Here is a 21,815-nt window from a genome sequence, read left to right as displayed (position 1 = left end):
GTTGACCCTGGAGCAAAGTGAGGATTCAGAGGCTCCCTACCCCTCCCCCATCCTTGGACCCTACCCTCTGCCCATGGTTCCCACAGTCGGAGCCATATTCAAGGTCGCAGACTTGAGAGAACAATGTGTTGAGACCTTCTGGACAGAATATGTGGCTGAATCCGGTTGATGCCTCTACATGACTTGTTAAGATTCTGGTCCCTGGTGTAGAGATCTACTCTGGACCAGGTGCCTAAGACAAGCCTCATGTGTAAGTTCCCTAGCTTCTTAAAACTGTCACCTGCCCATATGGAGTGGTTTGCCTCTTCCTTCTGTCGTTCTGTGTCCTCTGTGTATAGGGTTCAGTTTGCGAATCAACAATTATGATTACAAACCAAGTAAAATTATATGTATGTTTAGAAGAAAACTAGAAGAGAATATGAAAAAGTGAAAATTGATATAATGGTCAGTGTCACTTTTTTAAAGCTTTTAATTCCTTCCCATTATTTTATTTTTTCAAATATTTATTTATTTTATAGAGCAGAGAGAGAGAGAGAGCACATGCATGCATGCATGCAAGTGAGTGTGGGGGGTGGAAGGGCAGAGGGAGAGGGAGAGAAATCCTCAAGTGGACTCCTGGTTTGGGCAATCCCATCACCCAAGACTATGACCTGAGCCAAAATAAAGAGCCGGTGGTAGTCCAACCATCTGAGCCACCCAGGTACCCCTCTTTCCCATTATTATAACATTACTTACAAGGTAACATTCTTTGAAAATGAAGGACTGTTTAAAATTTTTTTTGGCCTATTCATTTATAGTCACTTTTAACACTTCAGGTGAAAATTTTAAAGTGAATCTCCTTTAAAAGTAAGTATAAAATACATATTATGCACTTTCCTATCCAGTTTTCAAATAGAAAACATTTAACAAAAGGAAGGTTGGGAAAGCCACAAAGGATAAAATAGAAAAATACCTCAATGTTTAAAAGGCACTTAGGAAGCTTTCTCTTTTTCGCCGCCATCCTGCTCTGCGTGGCTGACTGCTTCTTGCCATGTCTTCTCACAAGACTTTCAGAATCAAGCGATTCCTGGCCAAGAAACAAAAGCAGAATCGTCCCATTCCCCAGTGGATTCGGATGAAAACTGGTAATAAAATCAGGTACAACTCCAAGAGGAGGCACTGGAGAAGAACCAAGCTGGGTCTATAAGGCATCACACATCATGAGATGACACACTTAATTGGCACCCATATTTAATTACGCTGCATGAAGATCATGTGTCCTATCATTCTGTAAACATCCTTCCTACCTGGCCATGGACTTGTCTTACCATGGAAATGATTTTTCTCTGTGACTATGCCTCTGCACCAGTAGGTTGGTTCAGTAATAAATGTGAGACCTTTCGGCTCTAAAAAAATAAATAAATAAAATAAATAAATAAATAAAAGGCACTTAGGAAAGGAAATATTTTGGTTTTTAAACGTAATAAGCCATTTTAGAAGACACTGTTCTGTGTAAAAATTTTTATTTACAATACCAAGAAAACTAGTTTAAGAGGTAATCCTGGAATACATGCAATTCATACTTTGAAAAGTAGTATTTATAGATTTTATTAATATATATGTGTATATCCATTGTTGATAATTCATATTTTAAACTATTTTTATAAAAATTGTCTAATAAAAACAAATATTAGTCAAATTCTCTATTTTTACCTGAGAATACTTTAAAAAAATTTTTTTGCTAATGTGCATATCATTGTGTTTCTATGGATATATATAATTCTTTTAAGCTCCATAATTGTATATATTTAAAAGTGTTTATATCTGTGTCCATGTCCCTGTATGTACCTAGCTGATCCATTAGCACTATAACTTTTTCTAACTCAGCCTGTATACTAGGACAGTTTTTTGAAAGAGTTTCACTAAAGTTTGGAACAAATGCACTCTAGATTTTTTTCCCAAAGGTATTCTAATTTTAGAAGCCATAATAAAAATAGCTGCATATAAGATAAAATTTCCTGTGACTACAATCTCCATCTACTATGAGAAGAAATGTAATTTTCCCTTTAATGTCATTGAATGTTAACTTTCATTCATTCATTCCTTTGGCAAGCATTCATTGACTGTCTGTTATCTGTTGTGCATCCTGATGGGAATTCTGAGATAAAAATCAGCTGCATTTTAATTTATTGAAAATTTAAATCCCACAAAGATTTTGTGGAAAGTTTGTGTATGTGTGTTGCATGATTGTGTAAATTTCATGAGAAAGCTATGACCTAAACTGATCATGAATTCAATTGCTGTATATTTTTGTCTTCTCAGTCCCAATGATTATATCATTCAATATTATTGAATTCCATAAGAAACCTAATGTGTAAATGCATATACATAATTCTTGCTTTTTTAGATGTTTAAAACTTACCTGAACAATTAAAATCCAGTATGTCAAAATGTAAGATCCTATTGAACTTTTCCATATGTACATAAGTAATTGAAAATATATACTTACATACTGGTAAATATTTTCTTTCAGTTGATGGATAATTTCACATTTGCTTAACACAAACGTTATCCTGATGAATTTTCTCAGGATTGTAGGCCCTCTAGTTCTTATTCCTTCCATTTCTTTGTCTCATTTACAGAGTCGTTTTATTTGGTCCACTTTTAAATTACTTAGAAATTTTCAATTTTACTTTTAAAATTTAAGAACGTATTTTAGAGGAGCATAATAAAAATCTCTTTTTTTTTTTTTTGGAGGCAAGATAAAAGAATCCCTCTAATTAGAGAGCTCTTTTTCATGAGAGAGTTATTCTTATTTTCTAACAATGTTGCCACTGAGGAGGGTCCTACAACTATGTTTCTATGCTGGCATTTTTCCCCCACATTATATGAAACTATGAAGAAACGAAAAGTCACATTTCTCTCTGGTTCTCTAGAAGTGGTGGAGAAGTAAAGGAAGTCTTCATCTCAATCTCTGCCATGGGTAAGTGTTACCATAAAATTAAGAGCATTTCATGCTGTGACCGATGTTTCCTGAGCCAGGTTTAGGAAAAAAAAAAATGAAGTTATAGGCAATTTATATAAAACAAGTTTGACAAGTCTATAAAAAAGTTTTAGAGAAGGGATTATAAAATCTTCAGAGTTTTAGAAAAGGAAAGTTTCCTTTTTCTGGTAAGTGCTACAAACCAAATAGGATTTCTTTTTTTTTACCAGAATAATATAATTAGATAGACTTTAACATCTGGAGAATAATTTTAAAGCTTTTTTTTTTCAGTTGATTCAAGTAGGTGGTAAAAGCATATTTTTGGAGCTAGTGTTAATTTTTTAAAAATCTTTATTGCCTATGATTGTAACAGTTTATTAAAATTTATATTTTATTAAATTGCTCTGACTCTCAAAGGTAGAAAGTCATATATTTAAGGTTGAAAAGAAACAGGGTTGCATCCTAAGCCTGTTCAGTACAAACAAAATGTCAGTGAAATCACCCCATGAAAAAGGCATAAATCATAAGAACAGGAGCAAAACAGGATTTTTCAGGTGGCCCATAATAAATAGGAGTATGAGTGGTATTGAGTTAGGATAGCATTAGAACTAGAAAAGAAGTTTAGGAATTACAGAGAGTATGTGATTCAGTTAACCACATGTGCAGAGAAAGATACAGTCGTTTGAAACTATAGTAGAACACTATTTCAGGCTGACTTACCCGAAGCCCAGAAGCTTTTACCAATACCCCTCCATACCTTCATCCTGTGTTCCCTCTCAGCATCTCTTTGCATCACACTGATAGGTGTGCACGCTTTAGTCTTCTTTCTCTTAGAGGAGGGAAGTTTTTTGGAGGCAGTGCCCAGAGGGAGTTCAGGGGAAGCATCAGGTCCCTGGAACTGCCATCAACCAGAGTTAGAGGAGTCAGGGCCCCAAACAGAACATTTTATTATAATGAGGAGTTTGGTGAAATTTTGAAGGGATGATTAAAAAAAACTGAATAAAATGTTGGAGAGCTATTTCTTGAGACTCTGGATCCCATCAGAATAGTCTGTTAGGAAGAACTGTGACACAGGTTTCGGGGAAGACTGAAAAGCCACTCTCTCTACCCCTGCACTGACCTCTCCATCATTCCCGAGGGTTGGAAGTTTAGGAAATCTCCAAAGATGGTAGCATTTGTGGCCTGGATGTGAAGATAGGTGTCATCGTGGTGAAGCTTATGAGTAGCTTTGTGGGTCCTGTGGGCATATTTGAGCCTGGGAAAGAAAGGAAAACAGACCGGCTTCTATGTAGTGCTTTCAGATGGAAGCAACCTGGTTTAGAAAGGAGGCATATATTATATGTTACGTTGTCACACTGAGAGTATGACTTGTCTAGAGAGACATGAGGAAGAACATAAAGAAATTTGCCAAACCATCTGAGTGTCATGATTTTGGAGGTGCTGATTTGAATTTGAGCCAGTGTTGTATTTGTTGTTAATAAGAGATGTGAATACATAATAACTTTTGAAAATCTAGAATCAAAACATGGTGACTCTCATAATGCAGAAGGCACTAGTGAGAACCTGACTCTCATTTTAATGTAGAGGAAATTGTATATATTATTATTGTATTATTATATTTATTATATATGATTATATGTATTATTGTATTATTGTATGCTTTAGCTTGAAAACTCAGAGTTTGGAAAATAAAAATAACATGCCAAATTCAAATCGTGCTAAAGATGAGTTTCTAAAGGATAAATATACAGACTTTAGAATCTGAAAAACTGCCTTGAGATCCTAACTCTGAAATTTACCAGCTCTGTGATTGCAGACATTTTACTGAACTTCTCTGAACCTTTGGTTCTTCCTCTTAAACATGGTTGTAATAATAATACCTCTCCTGGGTTTATTACCCGGAAGGCCTGGTGGTTGGCAAATGCTTCATAAATATTAACTATTATAACTATCGTCGTTACCGTTATTCTTATTATCTCAGCTCATACTTTCAATGAGTGGAGTATCAGTCACCTTTGCTTGGTCCACTGTCATACATTATTTTTCCAAAACATTCCTGGGGGAAAAATGAATTTTTGCTTCTATGGTTTCCACTTATCAGATACAAATACCCCCAATGAAGTAGAATAGTTAGTGAGAAAATATTTGTAAATTCTAGATTAAAATAAATTTTCTTAGCTGAAGCATAACTTCCAAATTCGTCAAGTAAAGAGACCGAATACATTTGTTTAACTGGGGTAGCCCAGCAAATCTGCTGATGTGGGAGTATCTTAACAAAACTACTGTCAGCAAAAACAGATATCCTCATAAAACTGTTACCTGGAGCAAGTTTTAAAGAATATAGGACTTTTTGGATAATCCATAGACTTTAGTAGCAGGGTAGGCCTAAAATGTTAAAGACCACAGTTTAAATACATTTATGTTAGAATTTGGAGAAATTAATGCAATATATGTTAAGAAAAAAAAAAGAAGATAGCAGGAGGGGAAGAATGAAGGGGAGTAAATCGGAGGGGGAGACGAACCATGAGAGACGATGGACTCTGAAAAACAAACTGAGGGTTCTAGAGGGGAGGGGTGTGGGGGGATGGGTTAGCCTGGTGATGGATATTAAAGAGGGCACGTACTGAATGGAGCACTGGGTGTTATACACAAACAATGAACCATGGAACACTACATCAAAAACTAATGATGTAATGTATGGTGATTAACATAACAATAAAAAATTTAAAGTAAAAAAAAAAAGAACAAGCATGTCATGGTTAGTAAAATACATGACCCTGCCTTCATAGATATTTTTCAACACAATGAGGAAAGCACGTAATAATAATAATCAACAAATAAATAATAAATTATTGAAAAAAAAGAATTCGGAGAAATTGCCTCTACTTCATGGGTTCTACCCGAATGAATTTTATAATCATGTAACAAAAGCTCACTTCATAATATTGTAGGTATGCTTTATTTTCATAAAAGAAAGTGATCCTGAAGGTATTTTTATGAGAACTTATTTTTTTTTCCCTACTAACTTAAGAAAAGCACTTTGCCTGATCTGTGTGTGTAAAAAGAGAAGTTTAATGTTCATTTCACTTAATGAGAACATGTAGATTGGTAACAAGAGCGTGTGAACTTTGAAGCTTTCACACTTTAACTTTTCCTGATCAGGTTTTGTCTGGCATTCTGAAAAGGAGCTCAATACAATCTGTTTTTTTTAAAAAGAGATGGCATTTATTTAATTACCCAGCCAGACTGGAGGGAACTGAAGTCTTTCACCTAATAAGATTGGAAATTGCAAAGGTAAAAGGACTTTGCACTTTCTGCTAAAGAGGGGGGCATATCCCTTTTGAGTGTGATTAGATCTTTAGAAAAAGACATCCTGCTTAAAATTAAAATCAAGGATTAATATAAAATAGGTTTTTAAAACGTATAGCTGGTTGTGAAATAAATCACTTGGTTGTATGACTTCGGGGCAAAAATTCCCACTTAAAAATTTATTTTTGGCTCAGAGTTACTCTATTTCTAAATTCTTTTCTTAGTAGGTTTCATACGGTCTATTTCATGTAATTTATTATAATGTTTAGTTTACTTGAAGTAAAACCCTGTGAAGTAGGGAAAATTATTTTGAAGCCTCACAGATAAGGAAATGGAAACAGTGCCTATGGCCCACCGTGGTTCTTCCGACAGACCATGGTGAGTGGAGGAAGAGTACATATAAATGGCTGCTGAGGGGTGTGCACAAAGATGGAGAGCTTTGGTCTGAGTCAGAGAACCAGCAATTGAGTCTGCTGTCATTTCCTACTGTGTTGGCTTGGTCACTTCAATTAACATCTGACATTTTACCTGGAGTTCAAACAACCTTTTAAGGAGCATGCTTGCTTCTTCAGCTAAATATGACCATTAGATCATACTATGAGTCAAATTTATTTCATTATCCTTTCCTTTTCTAAAAATAACAATATATAAAAATGTCTGATAATGTGAAAATCCTACAATCCTGACAATTGTTCTGTATCAGAGATGTGAAAAATAATACACATACACGAAAGTACATATAAATGTACAACTTAATGACTTACTATAAAGCAAATATCCATAGAAGTTTGCTAACAAACCAGTAGCTCTCTGCCTTTCCCTTCTTAGGTTCAGTTCTACTGTGCTCCCCTAAAGGTGAACATAGTTTTTTATTTTTTGGTAATAGACTCCTTGCTTTTTTTGAAAATAGATTTTCATGAGTAAAAATGAATTCTTAAACATACAGTTGAAAATAGCATAGTATGTATTTTTTATATGACCGTCTTCTTTTGTTTAACTTCGTGTTTTTAAGGCTCATCCTTGTTAAGTGCGGCTCTAGCCTATTCTTTTTTTAATTTAATTTTATTATGTTATGTTAATCACCATACATTACACCATTAGTTTTTGATGTAGTGTTCCATGATTCATTGTTTGCGTATAACACCCAGTGCTCCATGCAGTACGTGCCCTCTTTAATACCATCACCAGGCTAACCCATCCCCCCACACCCCTCCCCTCTAGAACCCTCAGTTTGTTTCTCAGAGTCCATAGTCTCTCATGGTTCGTCTCCCCCTCTGATTTCCCCCCTTCATTTCTCCCTTCCTACTATCTTCTTCTTTTTTTTTTTCTTAACATATAATGTATTGTTTCAGAGGTACAGGTCTGTGATTCAACAGTCTTACACAATTCACAGCGCTCACCATAGCACATACCCTCCCCAGTGTCTATAACCCAGCCACCCCATCCCTCCCACCCCCCACCACTCCAGCAACCCTCAGTTTGTTTCCTGAGATTAAGAATTCCTCATATCTGTGAGGTCATATGATACATGTCTTTCTCTGATTGACTTATTTCGCTCAGCATAATACCCTCCAGTTCCATCCATGTCGTCTCAATAATTTATTAATTTTTATGGCTATAGTAAAGTCCATTGTAAGAATATAACAGAATTTACTTATTCATTCTACTGCTGATGGCCATTTGGTTGTTGTCACTATTTTGGCTATTATGAATAATGCTGTTTTGAATATTCCTGCTTATGTGCACCCATTTCTAACATATTCACTTTGGAGTAGAATTGCTAGATCATAAGATATGCATATGATATACTTTATTGGGTAATGCCAATATTTTTCCATTATTTAAAGCAGTTTATGTTATGCCATCCTTGCCAGTTTTTGAATTTGTTAGACTTTCAATTTTTTTTAAAGATTTTATTTATTTATTTATTTATTTGACAGAGACACAGCGAGAGAGGGAACACAAGCAGGCAGAGGCAGAGGGAGAAGCAGGCTTCCCGCGGAGCAGGGAGCCTGATGCGGGGCTCGGTCCCAGGACCCTGGGATCTTGACCTGAGCTGAAGGCAGACGCTTAATGACTGAGCCACCCAGGCGCCCCTGGACTTTCAATTTTTATCCACTGGTGTCTTGTGGTATATAATAATGGCTTTATTTTTTATTTTCCTTATTTCTAATAAGATTGAGCCTCTTTTATTGCATTTATTGGCCATTCTGATTTTTTCTGATGTAACTAATTCCAATCTTCGGTCCATTTTCTTTTATCAGGCTATTTGTTTTACTTATTGATTTGTAGTCATTCCTTATGCATTTGAGATATAAGCTATTTTTTAGTTATATGTATTGCAAATATCTTCCCTCTGTCATTTTTTCTTTTTATTCTTTAATAGTGTCTTTTGAATAACAAAATGTTCTTAATTTAATAAAATCAAACAACACATTTTAAGTCTGCTTTTGTTATGATACTAAAATAATTTTTTTCATCTTAAGACATCAGGATATTTCTTGAGGTCCTCAAGGTATTTCCTTATTTTCTAAAAACTACATTTCCCATCCTCTCTCCCAGTCATTGAAAATGGCTTTTGTGCCCTACTTCCCTGAAAGTGTAAATGCCATCAAACTGATTATTTCCAGTTTCAGTCCCTTCTCTGAGCTACAGATATGTATTTATAGTTGTTTGTCTGAACTGAATGTTTGTACAACTCAAATGTAACAGGTTCAGAAAGAAACTCATTTTTAAAAAGATTTTATTTATTTATTTGAGAGAGAGAGTGTGTGTGTGTGAGCATTTGTGTGCAAGCAGAAGGGGGAAGGACAGAGGGGGAGGAACAGAGAGGGCTAAACAGATTCCACATGCAGTGCCGAGCCCAACAGTGGGGCTCTCCTTGGGGCTTGACCTGGGGCTCCATTTCACAACCCTGAGATCATGACTTAAGCCAAAATCAAAAGTCAGCTGCTTAACCAACTGAGCTACCCAGGGTGCTCCAGAAAGAAACTTTTAATTCCTCATCCTCAAACTGGGTTCTCCTCCCAAATTTTCCTTTCAGTTGTTCAGGCTCAAAATTTGAGTCATTCTTGATCACTCCCTTTCCCTCAGCCCCTAAGTCTAGTCTAAAGGTAATTTCTGTGTTTCTTTCTACAAATATTTCCTGAATTTCACGTATTTTTCACCATCTTCACTATTAGCTCCTCAATCCAAGTAAATCCCATCATTTCCCTGGATTATTGCAAGTCTTCTGACTTGTCTCCCTTCTTCTACTTTTGTCCTATTCTAGATGATTTGTTTCATGTTTCATGTTGATTAAACAAACAATGTCCCAATGCTCGGCAATTCCTCTTTCTCTCAAAGATCTTAGGCTCCCTCAAAATTATTTCCTTATTGTGGGTAGACTCTTAGCCTGGAAGGGACCATGAAATGATCTGTTGTTTTTAAGCCTGACCCATGGCAGAAATCCTTCAAAACATTTCTGCCAGTGATCCTCCAGCTTCTGCTTAAGTATTTCTCTTGTTAAGGGACCCGTTCCTTCAAAGGACCAACTGATTCTTACAGAAATTAATCACTAGAAATAAATGGGGAAATGACCTGTTTTCCCCATAGGATATTAATCAAAGTGATTGATTAGAAATGAGAAGGACTGTGTTTTGGGATTTGGATTATATAGATTTATGAAAAATATAAAGAAAAAAACCTATTTTGGATCTGTTTGAACTGTTTAATGTTTAGCAAACTGGAAAATAAGAATTGAATTGTGTAAATTAGAGCCTGTGACAGATTTAGATAAATAGAAGTTCTTTGTTCCATTCTCATATAACCAGAGAGTAATTGTTATTCACGGCAAATCAATGCTCTGGAAGACTCATTTTTTTTTTAAGATTTTATTTATTTGACAGAGAGAGACAGCGAGAGAGGGAACACAAGCAGGGGGAGTGGGAGAGGGAGAAGCAGGCTTCCCACTTAATAGGGAGCCCGAGCCCAGTGGAACTCAATCCCAGGACTCTGGGATCATGACCCAAACTGAAGGCAGACGCCTAATGACTGAGCCACCTAGGCGCCCCTAGACTCACTTTTTTTGGTAAGATTTTATTTATTTATTTGACAGAGGGAGACACAGCGAGAGAGGGAACACAAGCAGGGGGAGTGGGAGAGGGAGAAGCAGGCTTCCCGTGGAGTAGGGAGCCCGATACGGGGCTCGATCCCAGGATGCCGGGATCAGGACCTGAGCCAAAGGCAGATGCTTAATGACTGAGCCACCCAGGGGCCCCTGGAAGACTCACTTTTGATATTAAAAAATATTTTCCCTGAATCTTTTAGGACCTCCACACCCTTCTTTTGTTATCTTGTAATAAATATCTTACTCTTTATCATTGCATCCATCAAGTTATATTGTATGCTTATCAACACCATCATTCTCTGGGTGTCTTAAGTGTAGGTGCGATGTCTTATTTATCTTAATTTTATTAGTGTCTAGTAGAGAGCCTAGAATAGCAAGACTCAATAAATTTGTTAAATGAATGATCTACACTCTGCAATTAAGACTTCCAAGTAGTGCAATGAACAGCCACTTATTTGCTTTAAACTTTCTTGGATAATTCTCTTTTCAGTTGTTCTGCTCACTATTTTAAACCCAAGAGGATTCAGTTTGAACATCAAATATTCACTTTGTTTGCCTTGTTTTTTTTGATGGTTAGTCTGTGTTTTCTATATGCTGAACAAGGTTTCCCCTGGTATTAATAATTTTTTCTGGCACTGAATTTGGGTGCTAGAAAGTTTTTGCCAGAGTTTCCAGAATGATTTTTTTTAAGAACTGAAAGGATTTATGAATCACCGCTCTTCCCACAAATGTACAAAATTGTTTTCATTGAGTTATTTAGCTCTCAGGAAATGGAACCCATCAGTACATTAAAAATAAGAAAATAAAAAAGAAGCTCTTAATAGGTATTCTGGTATTCAAATATCTCTTCATAAAAATAAATATATTTATTAAATAATATTTTATTTTCAATAAATTGAATTTGTTCTATTTTCTGCTAAATAAGTACTTTATATAGCTTTCAACATATAGGAATAAACAAAAATATGATTATGTGAGGGCATGTACACACACACATACACCTATACACAAAACACACCCCCCTTGAGGCTTACTCTAAATTACCAGTTTAATGTTGTCCTCACAAGGTATAGCCAGGGAGTGTCAAGCTGGATGCTTGCCTCAGTTACAGATCTTGATTATAAGGCAGCAGAAAGTACCAAGCCTTTAGAGTCTACTTAGCAATTCTCTTGTTGGAGAACCAATTAAATAAATTGGATCGTCCTTCATAATCATAACTTCCCTAAATATTTAGGTAGGGAAATAGTTTTAATAAAGTTTGTTTGAAATAAAGTGTACCAACAATTTGTACATTTCATCAAGTTGGTTAAATTTTCAACTTCTTTTCCTTAAAAGTAAATGACTTCACTGTAGGTCTCTTCACAATTTACATGAGGAAATACAAGAAGTTTGCCTCACAACGCATGTTGTTGTTCTGATACCCAGGTGTTGTGTTAGGTTTTAGAAGAGAGAAGCCCTGACACATAGATGGTCATGCATAACCAAGCTTCAGTTAATGCTAGGATCCCATAAAAATTCAGTTACATTCATGATTCAGATGACATAAATTGCTGTGCCTTTGAATTTTAATGGATTTTATTTATGTTCTTTGGTAATGTGTATGTAGGGAAGAGAAAGGGAGAAAGAAAGAGGAAGAGAGGGAAAAGTTTCTTTTCTAAGATAATTCTATTAAAATTAAACTATTTAACCTTTCTCTTTGCAAAACAACTCTTCACATGTGATGAAATTCATTACTTGGATTTAGCTATTGAGGATCCTTAAATTCTCAAAAATAACTGCCACTAGGTGATCTTTAGTTCTTAAGATTACTCCTATGTAGTTGTTCAAAAGCATTGTGTAGTTGTAAGTTAGCTGAGAAGGTTGTGTTGGTGTATTTCATCACTTTATGGAGGAAATAAATTCTCTCTTTTATATAGATGAAGGATATTTTTAATAAAAGTCATCATAAAATTATAATTCATTGGGTCTCTGTTGAGGAGTGACAGCTTTGCTCTTAAATGCCTGAAATTCATCAGTTCCTATGCGAGTGTGTTTTTATAGGATAACTAAGATTGCTGTAGGATTGTACAGTGACTTCACATATTTAATTCTAGGACTAATACCAAATAGAATATTGCATAACCAGAAATTTCAAATAAATACTATTTTTCTTGCCTCATGCTATTCTTTCTGTCTTGAATGTTATTCTGCCACTTCTTCCTTTGCGAGTTTCTATATTTTGCCCAGTGTCAGTGAGACTTTCCAGAGAAGACTCCTCTGACCCTGCAGACTTGTCCAGATTCCTCTGAAGTCTACTCTCAGGGTAACTGTTTTTCTCATTACTAGCTCTTATCACAACTGTAGTAAGATTGTTACCTCTGTAACTAGCTTACATGTTTCCCTTGGCCACAGCTACAATACTATGCGATATTCATATAGCTTTCTTGAGAAAACATAGAATCCCTAGTAATAAAGAACAGATAGTGTTTGTGAAACCATATTTATGTAACAGGAAATTAAAATAGGGCACTTTTAGTCTCTTTTGCACCTGAAAAGGAAAGGTTTGGAATTTTAGACAGACACCTGCATACAGACTTTGCCACAGAGATGCATTTATTGTGCTAGATGCCAGTTTTTTCGGTTATCCAGTCGCGGTAGGCTGTCACTCGAGTGTACACTCCTGGTTTATCTGGCAGACCACATTGATCCCCCCAGCTTACTATCCCCACGAGGAACCAAAGCCGCCGTGAGTCCTCTTGAACTAGTGGGCCGCCAGAATCACCCTGAAGGAAACACAATGATTAAGTATGAGACAACCCTAAAGTATTCAGGAGTTTATTTCTATGTCAGAAATCACATCAATTACCACAGTAAATAAATTTAGTCTGATATTTCCTGTTGAAATATTATACCAAGTTGAAATACTATACCAATTTTCAAGTGAAAATTACCAAAATCTTTCAAGAACACTCATTCCTTCAGCAGTTATGAGAAGATGAGAAGCATGTTTCCCAGACTGTCCTCAGTTGCCCAGCTGACTGCTTCCCATCCCAGACTTTACCTCCTCCAGAAGGCCTTCTTGGCCTGTGTCCCCCACCCCCCCACTGCCACCCCTTCTGACTTTGGACTGGATTAGTTTTTCACTGCCCGTGTTCCCACGTCCTGTGTGTATCTCTTTCACCGCTTCTGTATTATTTTATACAAGCACATTGTGTGTGTTTGAACTTAATCCCTTGTACCAGTTCCCCTGGTGGCAGCCACACATTGCTGCCAAACTCATGGCACATAGGATATTTGTTCAGTGTCTGTCTTCTTGGTTGTTCTATAAGGACCTTTATTCGGGACACTGTTGTATCCTAAGCTTCTAGTGCACAGGAGAAGCTAAGGAAATATTTGTTGGATGAATGAGTCTTCAGAAGTCTCATTTATCTTCCTATTCGTAGTCCTGCAAGGTGTCTGATGCATAATGTATCATCAAAAAGTATTCTTTGGTGAATAATCAAAAAAAATTATATGGCAATGCATAAAACACTCCTTATGAAATACTTACCAATTATAATCAACCAACTAACAAATATTTGTACATGCAGTGATCTAGGTGCGGAGGCAAATTTAGTCCATTTTACATGCTGCATGATATGTTATGTCTGTGGGTTCTGGAGTTAGATAGCCTGGGTCAGAAGCCTCCATTTATCAGCCACATGACCTTCAGTAAGCTGTTTAATGCTAGCTTTCTCTGCCTCAGTTTCCTCATCTGTGAATAATGTTTCTATGTATTTAAATGAGTTTTACACACACAACACTTTCAGTACAGCCTGGCAGATAGTCTGTACTGATAAAAGTCAGTTATTACCAAGGGTGCTTTTAGAATAGTTTGCTATTCATTTGACTACTCCTAGTAGCTAGCTCTTCATACCTACTAAATTACTGGTCTAGATGGGGAGAAGGGTCAGTGTGTGAATCACCAACTTGCATGGCAAGCACTGCATGGAGCTGATTGGCACCTGCATCCTTTGGGTTGAGTGTTTGTGCTCCAGTTAACCAGTTCTCAGTGCTTTTTCATCATTGTGTTTTTGTTACAATTTTTTCTTTCTAGGAAGAAATTTCTCTGCATAATGTCTTGCCAAGACTGGGCAAACAGATGTTAAACTAAGAAGGATGTGTAATTTTCCCTGTAACTGGACAGCTTCACTGTCTGATTGTGCAGACATTTGCGGACTATAGCTTTGATGAGAGCAAGGAACACATTGCTGTGCTAGCACAATATCTGGTGCACAGAAAGTAATCCATACGTTTTCTTTGAATGAATGAATGAACTGAAACAAGTATGATCTCATAAGCTCTTTTGTAAAGTGCTATTACTTTACGTGGCACAAACTCTATGTATTGTAGCATTTCAGTTGAAAATTACTGGGTCTGGAGTAGAACACACAGGGGAAGTTTCATGAGGAGTTAAGGCTTGATCTGGGCTTGAGGGGAAGAGCAGAATTTGTGTATGCAGAAGGTAAGGGGCATCTTGAGTAAAGCATGAGTAAGTGTTCTCTACTACAAAGACATCTCCACTTAAAGGGTAAAGGCCAATAGGTAGTTAATGGTGTTTTGAAAATTGATAAGCAGTTCCTCTCCATTTACACACACCTTGCATTCAATAAAAATGTTTAATTTTGGGAAAATGCTCATAGATTGGGATCTTGGAAAAAACTGTGGAAGACCTACTTCTTATCTGCTTTTTCAAGAATGTGAGCACTAAATATAAAAGTCACTAATGTTTGAGGAAAGAATAAACCTGATTCTTCTGCATACAATTTGCTCCAGAAAACAGCAGCAGATTCCTCAAGAAAAGACTAATTTTTCTTAAATTTCCAGAAATGTAATTTCTGATAGTAAGTAGTTGTTGCTGTTATTATATGGGGTTTCAGACATAGGATTAAAATCTACTAAAGGACATAACCACATTAATTGTTTAGATAATTTAATTAAAATGTTAGTATTAAAACCCTATTCTAATTACTTTAGGATTTCATAGTTATTTGCATTTTTTATGTTTGGTTGAAAATGACAGGCTAAGTAGTTTCCCCCCCTCATTTGTGCTGTTTTACAGTTATGGAAACTGTTGTGACTCAAGTAACTAAGGTTTTGGTGTATATTCTCTATCTTCAAGGTGCTGATATTCAGGTGTTATTTATATTTTAAAATCAATTATTGTCTATGACTCTTAGATGAGTGATTAATTTGTTTAAACCTTTATAGTGATTGAAAGTTTGAGATTGAAATTATATTTTTTTTTCAGAGATTGAAGTTATTAATCAGTGGTCATGGTCTAGGTTAGCAACAGTAAAAAAGCTGAGATGGCGGAGATTTCTTTGTTGTTTAGCACATGCCTGACATAGTTAATCTTCATCTACTCTTTAATGTTACCTAAAAAGTTCTGTACTTACTATTATCCCCATTTTATAGATAAAAGAATTGGTTACAAAGGGTAAGGAATTGAAAAATGCAGTTCTGTATTGTTCTTGAGTTTGGATGGCTAAACACTCTGGAATTTGGTTTCTCAAAATTAGTGTTGGATCACCTTCATAAAACACTTTTAACTCGAAAATCTAGATAACTAATTTTTAGAGGATCAGGGCTGTGTATTATAATTATGTTACCTCTGTGACTATCACAGTGTCACAGGCTAGTAAGTACTTATAAACTTGGATAATGATGTGATAACATTGTCATGAACTTACCCGGCATGCATCCACTCCACCTTGAGGTAGACCAGCGCATAGCATTCCAGGCAAGACAGCTCCATTATAACTAGTTGGTGCATTACATACATCATTACTTATTATTCTGACCCGTGCTTGCTGTAGATCTGAAACTGTGTTACCTGTGAAGTATAAAAGCAGAAATAAAATGGATAAATTAATAACTCTATGGCAAATATGGAAAGGAATAAATGTATCTGAAACATTATTTCTTATTCAGCAAAGTAGTCTATTGAAGATGTAAATAGGAGTTTTTTCTCAGCCAAGATTCCTATAGTAAAGTAGAATAACCCCTTTACACATATCAATTTAATCTTATTTCTTTTTGCTTTAGCTTTGTGATGCAGTGCCCCTTAGACCTTGAGAACAAAACAAATCTGCTATTGACTAGTAGCATTTAAGTTATTCACTGACTGACTCTGAATTGGAAAAATAACATATTGAGTTAACCTTTAATCTAGCAATGAAAGAGAAACCAGTCTGGTTTCAAGGCTAAAGAACTAATTTATTTTACATTGATGTTCCTTCAAAGTGGCACTGCCATTTTTGTGAGTGGTACAAATTTTATCTATTTTACCAAATTACTTTGGGTCATGAAAACACAATGACAATTAAGCTTTCATATTATTCCTTGGAGACACAATTTACAACATGACCTGAAGCATGTGGAAATTGTTAAATGCTATCCTTCCACACCCTGGCTGATATTCTTATTTTCACCATGGCCCTATTTGTTCTTTCACATTGCCCTCATTTTTATGCCTATTTTATTCATTCAATAAACAAGAGCGAGCAATGCTTATGTACATGTAGAGTTTCTTGCTCTAGAGGTAGGATTCATTTCATCTCAGAATACCTTAATGGTTGTTAATACCTTAGAGGGTGTTAAAACCCTTAGAGAATACCTATCCAAATCTTCTTTTCATTTTTTTAAAACTTTTCTTTATTGGGGAGACATTTGAGACCTATAGAGTCTCTGGATTACTGAAGAACTCATGTTTCTTTATCACTTTCTCTTACATGTTCCTATTGCTATGTTTGAGAATTCCCCATAGTTTGTAGGGACATTGCTTTGCTTTGCTGAGGAAACTCAGTAATAACTAGAGGTTGGGTTCATCAGATTATAAGATGTTTCTTTCCATAGAATATGTCCTTCAGGTGTTCCCTAATTTAAAAAAATTACATAACAGCAAGTACCAGGAAACTTTTTGTTATTGTTGTTTTATTTTTCCTGAGACACTTACCACCAAATTCTCGAGATCCCCATCCTGTTACATAAGCAGGAGAACCAGGTGGAATATTCTGGGTAGCCTCTGGGAGACACACCCTATGGATATTTTTGGTAAAGTTTATGCCTTCATCAAGTTGTATAGCTGCAATATCATTTTCATGAGTTGCAGGGTTATAATTGTTATGGATTAAAATAGTCCTTACTCTTCTTCTCTGTTTAGGAAATGTTATTGAAACACCAAAGGTGGCAGTCCATTGACGAGGATTAGATTGGCTAAAAAAATAGGAAAACATACTTTGAATAGGGAATTTGTGAGCGTTTCGAATATTTGAATTTTGTGTTTATCATCCTTGTCACCAGCTAGCAACTATTTGACCAATTTCTCTTTGGTATATATTTCTGGATTACATAGCTAGTAAATGAATCATCATTTATCTAAAGGGTCTGTGAATTGGGGGTTGATTAACTCAATGTTGTTACTATGGTTGAATAAAAATAAAATGTAACTACATAATAATGTAAGAGTTTTGTGGAGTTTAGATAGAGCTGATACAGAAATAAAAATTATATATCCAGGAAGTAATTTTATAAGGTACAATAGCTTATATAAGAGTGAATGCTAGGAGCGCCTGGGTGGCTTAGTCATTAAGCATCTGCCTTCGGCTCGGGTCATGATCCCAGGGTCCTGGGATTGAGCCCCGCATTGGGCTCCCTGCTCAGCAGGAAGACTGCTTCTCCCTCTCCCACTCCCTCTGCTTGTGTTCCCTCTCTTGCTGTGTCTCTCTCTGTCAAATAAATAAATAAAATCTTAAAAAAAAAAGAGTGAATGCTAGTTAAAAATTCTAAAGAAAAAAAAGTAGTTTGCAAGCAAATTACACAAATTTTTCATATTGAACTTCTTTTGCTCAGGGTCTTTACAGAGAAGATTCTGAAGATATTCTTCATCTCTTTCTTCCCTCTTTTTTTTTTAATCCAGAAAGTGAATAAGAGCATGATTTTGGAAAAAGTTTCATTTAGATTTAAATCTTGGCCATGCCATACATTAACAGTGTTATTTAGGGCAACTTATTTCCTATCTCTAATTCTTATTTTGTTTTTGCATAAAATGTGATTGATGATATGCTCTCACACAGTTTGTAAGTATTGAGACAGGTGTGTCAAGCACAGTGTTTGGTGCACAAAGTAAGCTCTCAATGAAGCTAACTATTATTTTCATTAGTTAGAGTTGAACAAGTCATTACTAAGTGTCTACTTTGTATAAGAAACAGTGGGAGTGTCTGGGAATAAAAATATAAATAAGTATGCTACAGCAATCAGACAAAAAAAAAAGACAAAAGACATCTTAATCAGCAAGGAAGAAGTACAACTTTCACTAATGCAGATGACATGATACTATATCTAGAAAACCTGAAAGACTCCACCAAAAAAACTGCTAGAACTGATAAACGAATTCAGTAAAGTTGCAGGATACAAAGTCAACATACAGAAATCTGTTGTATTTCCATACACCAGTAATGAAGCAGCAGAAAGAGAAATTAGGGAATCAATCCCATTTACAATTACACCAAAAACAGGAAGATACCTAGGAATAAACCTAACCAAAGAAGTGAAAGACCTGTACTCTGAAAACTATAAAACACTGATGAAAGAAATTGAAGATGACACAAAGAAATGGAAAGACATTCGTGCTCATGGATTGGAAGAGCAAATATTGTTAAAATGTCTATATACCCAAAGCAATCTACGCATTTAACACAATGCTTATCAAAAGATCAATAGCATTTTTCACAGAACTACAACAAACAATCCTAAAATTTGTATGGAACCACAAAAGACCCCCAATAGCCAAAGCAATCTTGAAAAAGAAAAGTTGGAGTCATCTCAATTCTGGACTTCAAGTTATATTACAAAGCTGTAGTAATCAAAACAGCATGGTACTGGCACAAAAATAGACACAGAGATCAATAGAACAGAACAGAAAACCCAGAAATGAACCCTCAATTATATGGTTAATTAATGTTCGACAAAGCAGGAAAGAAGATGTTCCAAGCATTTACAATCATGAATTCCTTTGGTAATCATTGATGATATTTGTAACTGTGGCTTTCATTATAGTGATATCCTTTACTTAGCTTTTGGTGGCTGGGTCTGTGTAGGGCTTAGAATCCAGTACAGTTTATATTAAATCCTTGATTATGCTAAGTGCCTCCTAATGCAAGTATTTGCATTCCTGGTTTCCACACTCAGAGGTGATTGAAATCAATTAGTGCCATTGTTCTTTGGCCTTTCAGGTGGCAATAAAGATTGAACCTTGAGCACCAGCCAGATTGCATTATTCTCTTTCCCTGCATTCTGCCTACTTTTTCAGGTTTAAGAGCATTTGCTCAATCTGCTTCTTCTCCCTAAAATGTTAATATCCCTTCCTCCATTTCTTCCCATTGAAATTCTGAAAAATCTTCACTATTTCTAAGACGTCTTTTGCAGATTTGAGGTACTGCTGCATAATAATACCTGTTAGAAAACTATTAAGAGGGAGTAAAGTTTTACAGGACTAGTGCACAATGCTCTTAAACTGGAAAAAGTAGGCAGAGTCCAGGGGAAGAGAATAATTCAATCTGGCTAGAGCTCAGGTTCATGCTTTGAGAAATAAGTCTCGATCGATTTGATAGGAGGGTTTTGGGTATGTGGTAAGTTGGATTTTAGACTGTGGATATTCAATGAGTCTGAGAAGAGAATAGGTATGGTCAGAGGCACATTTGATTTAGATCATCTTTACTTTCCTGAGTGAACATTTTGAGTTTAGTTCCCAGCAACTATAGGGGTCTAGCATGCTCCAATAATAAGGTGTGTCTGTACCTAACAGATTTTAGTCATCTAAGTCTAAAGTCCTTCTATACTGAGTAAGTTTATGCATCCTACTCTCCATTGGCAGATTATTACCCTTATGTTAGCAATAGCCTTTGGTCACATCAATGAAGAATTTTCTGTAAGTTGTTTAAATTCATTTTATTTATGCTACTCACCATTATTGATCATTATTTTTGTGCATGTCTATCTCTAACATTAGAATGTAGGCTCCTTTAAAGTACAGGCAGTGTTTAATTAGCTTCTGTGATAACACTGTGCTCATAGTAGATATTCAATAATTGCTTTGGAGAGAATTAGTTAATGGCATACGACAGTCTTGGATCAGCCATCAGCCTGCTGATCAGCTTACATAATATAATATGAAAATTTCCTGTAGTGATTCATTTTGCTAACACTTAACATATGTTTACATTAATGTATTTGATCCTGTCAAAAACACTAAGACATAGATAATAGTATGTCCCTAATTGGGAAAAAAAAAAGAGTCTTATAAAATAAAGGTTCAATAAATTTCCCAAGCTTTCATAGCTAGGATTTAAATTAAACATTCTGACATATAAATCATTGTGATAGCATACTATTACCTGAAACAGAAAAATAGGATTAAATTAGCAAGCTGAAGGAGAAAAAAATATTTTTGCTATCATAAGAAGAAAAGACTCATTATCTTTTTTGCATTCAATTATTTTTAGCAAAATCCAATTATGTTCAGTCCTTGGGGTATGGGTGGAGTTCTTCTGTTTATGTCTCTCCTTGTTGTTCCCAGGTAGGTAAGTAAGCTGTGACCTCACCTTCTGAAGCAGTGAGCTGCTGTCAGGATCCACATGCTACTGATCAGGATGCCTCCACAGTGGTGAACGTTACCCGTCTGTAGACTGACTTGCCACGGCCAGTCCCCTTCTTCAGTCTTAGTGCCTCCAAGGATCCTCTCCTCAGACAAAGTTATTAGGTCTGGATGGGCCCCACAGCCTAATGAGACAAGGGCATTAATGAGCTGGGAAGATCATGATTCATTTACATTTGGGAGATGCTGCCAGAGTCTATCTTTTACAACTTTTCTGTCTTTTATATATTCTTCCCCAGAACATGCTAGCCTTTCCAAAAGCATGATCAGTGTATTATTTTTTAGGGTACTTATGTGACTACTGTTGACTAGAAACTGCATTTTAGAGAATATTTCTGAACTTAATTACATAGAGTCTTCAAATTCTGGAGCGCCTTCAGAGTTCTCCGGAATTTCTCATGAATAGAAGTTAAGGAAGGTCAGTGCTGGTTGTAACAACCTGGGCCACAAGTTCACTAGGAAATTTCCATCCTCTCTCTAGCTTTGCTATTCAAAAGTGTGGTCTGTGGACCTGCAGTATGGAAGTTTATTAGAGATGTTGCCACTGTGTGAAAATAACCTAAGGGTCTATCAATGGATGAATGGGTCAAGAGAATGTTTATATATATATTTACACACACGTATGTGCACGCAAGCACACACACACACATACACACACACACACAGGGATATTATTCAGCCTTAAAAAAGAAGGAAATCCTGTTGTTTGCAACAACATGGTTGAACTGGAAGGTATTGTTCTAAGTAAAATAAGCCAGACA

At 35.9% G+C, this 21,815-nt stretch overlaps 2 protein-coding genes across 2 annotated transcripts in view; one reads left to right on the top strand and one right to left on the bottom strand.

Moving 5' to 3' along the window:
* Nucleotides 1–1,008: 1,008 nt before the first annotated feature.
* On the top strand, nt 1,009–1,186 carry LOC148164915 (large ribosomal subunit protein eL39). Its single transcript, XM_088020812.1, has one exon. It carries the CDS (start codon nt 1,031–1,033, stop codon nt 1,184–1,186), a length of 156 nt encoding a protein of 51 aa, XP_087876938.1. The 5' UTR covers nt 1,009–1,030.
* An 11,793-nt stretch (nt 1,187–12,979) lies between these two features.
* TMPRSS11D (transmembrane serine protease 11D) overlaps nt 12,980–21,815 on the bottom strand; it is a 36,365-nt gene continuing 27,529 nt past the window's right edge. Inside the window, exons 8-11 of the mRNA XM_088021343.1 lie at nt 21,002–21,179; nt 17,356–17,615; nt 16,091–16,233; nt 12,980–13,141 (exon numbers count right to left, since the gene is read on the bottom strand). Of these exons, the coding sequence (XP_087877469.1) occupies nt 12,980–13,141; nt 16,091–16,233; nt 17,356–17,615; nt 21,002–21,179 (743 nt within the window). The remainder of the gene's footprint in view (nt 13,142–16,090; nt 16,234–17,355; nt 17,616–21,001; nt 21,180–21,815) is intronic.

This window comes from Eumetopias jubatus, unplaced genomic scaffold (assembly GCF_037043125.1).
Source record: "Eumetopias jubatus isolate StellerSeaLion01/CBP00866 unplaced genomic scaffold, mEumJub1_p1.0 scaffold_2, whole genome shotgun sequence".
In the NCBI taxonomy this organism is placed as follows: Eukaryota; Metazoa; Chordata; class Mammalia; order Carnivora; family Otariidae; genus Eumetopias; species Eumetopias jubatus.
Note: the sequence above shows the minus strand (reverse complement) of the source record. Positions and strands in the feature narration are given on the sequence as shown.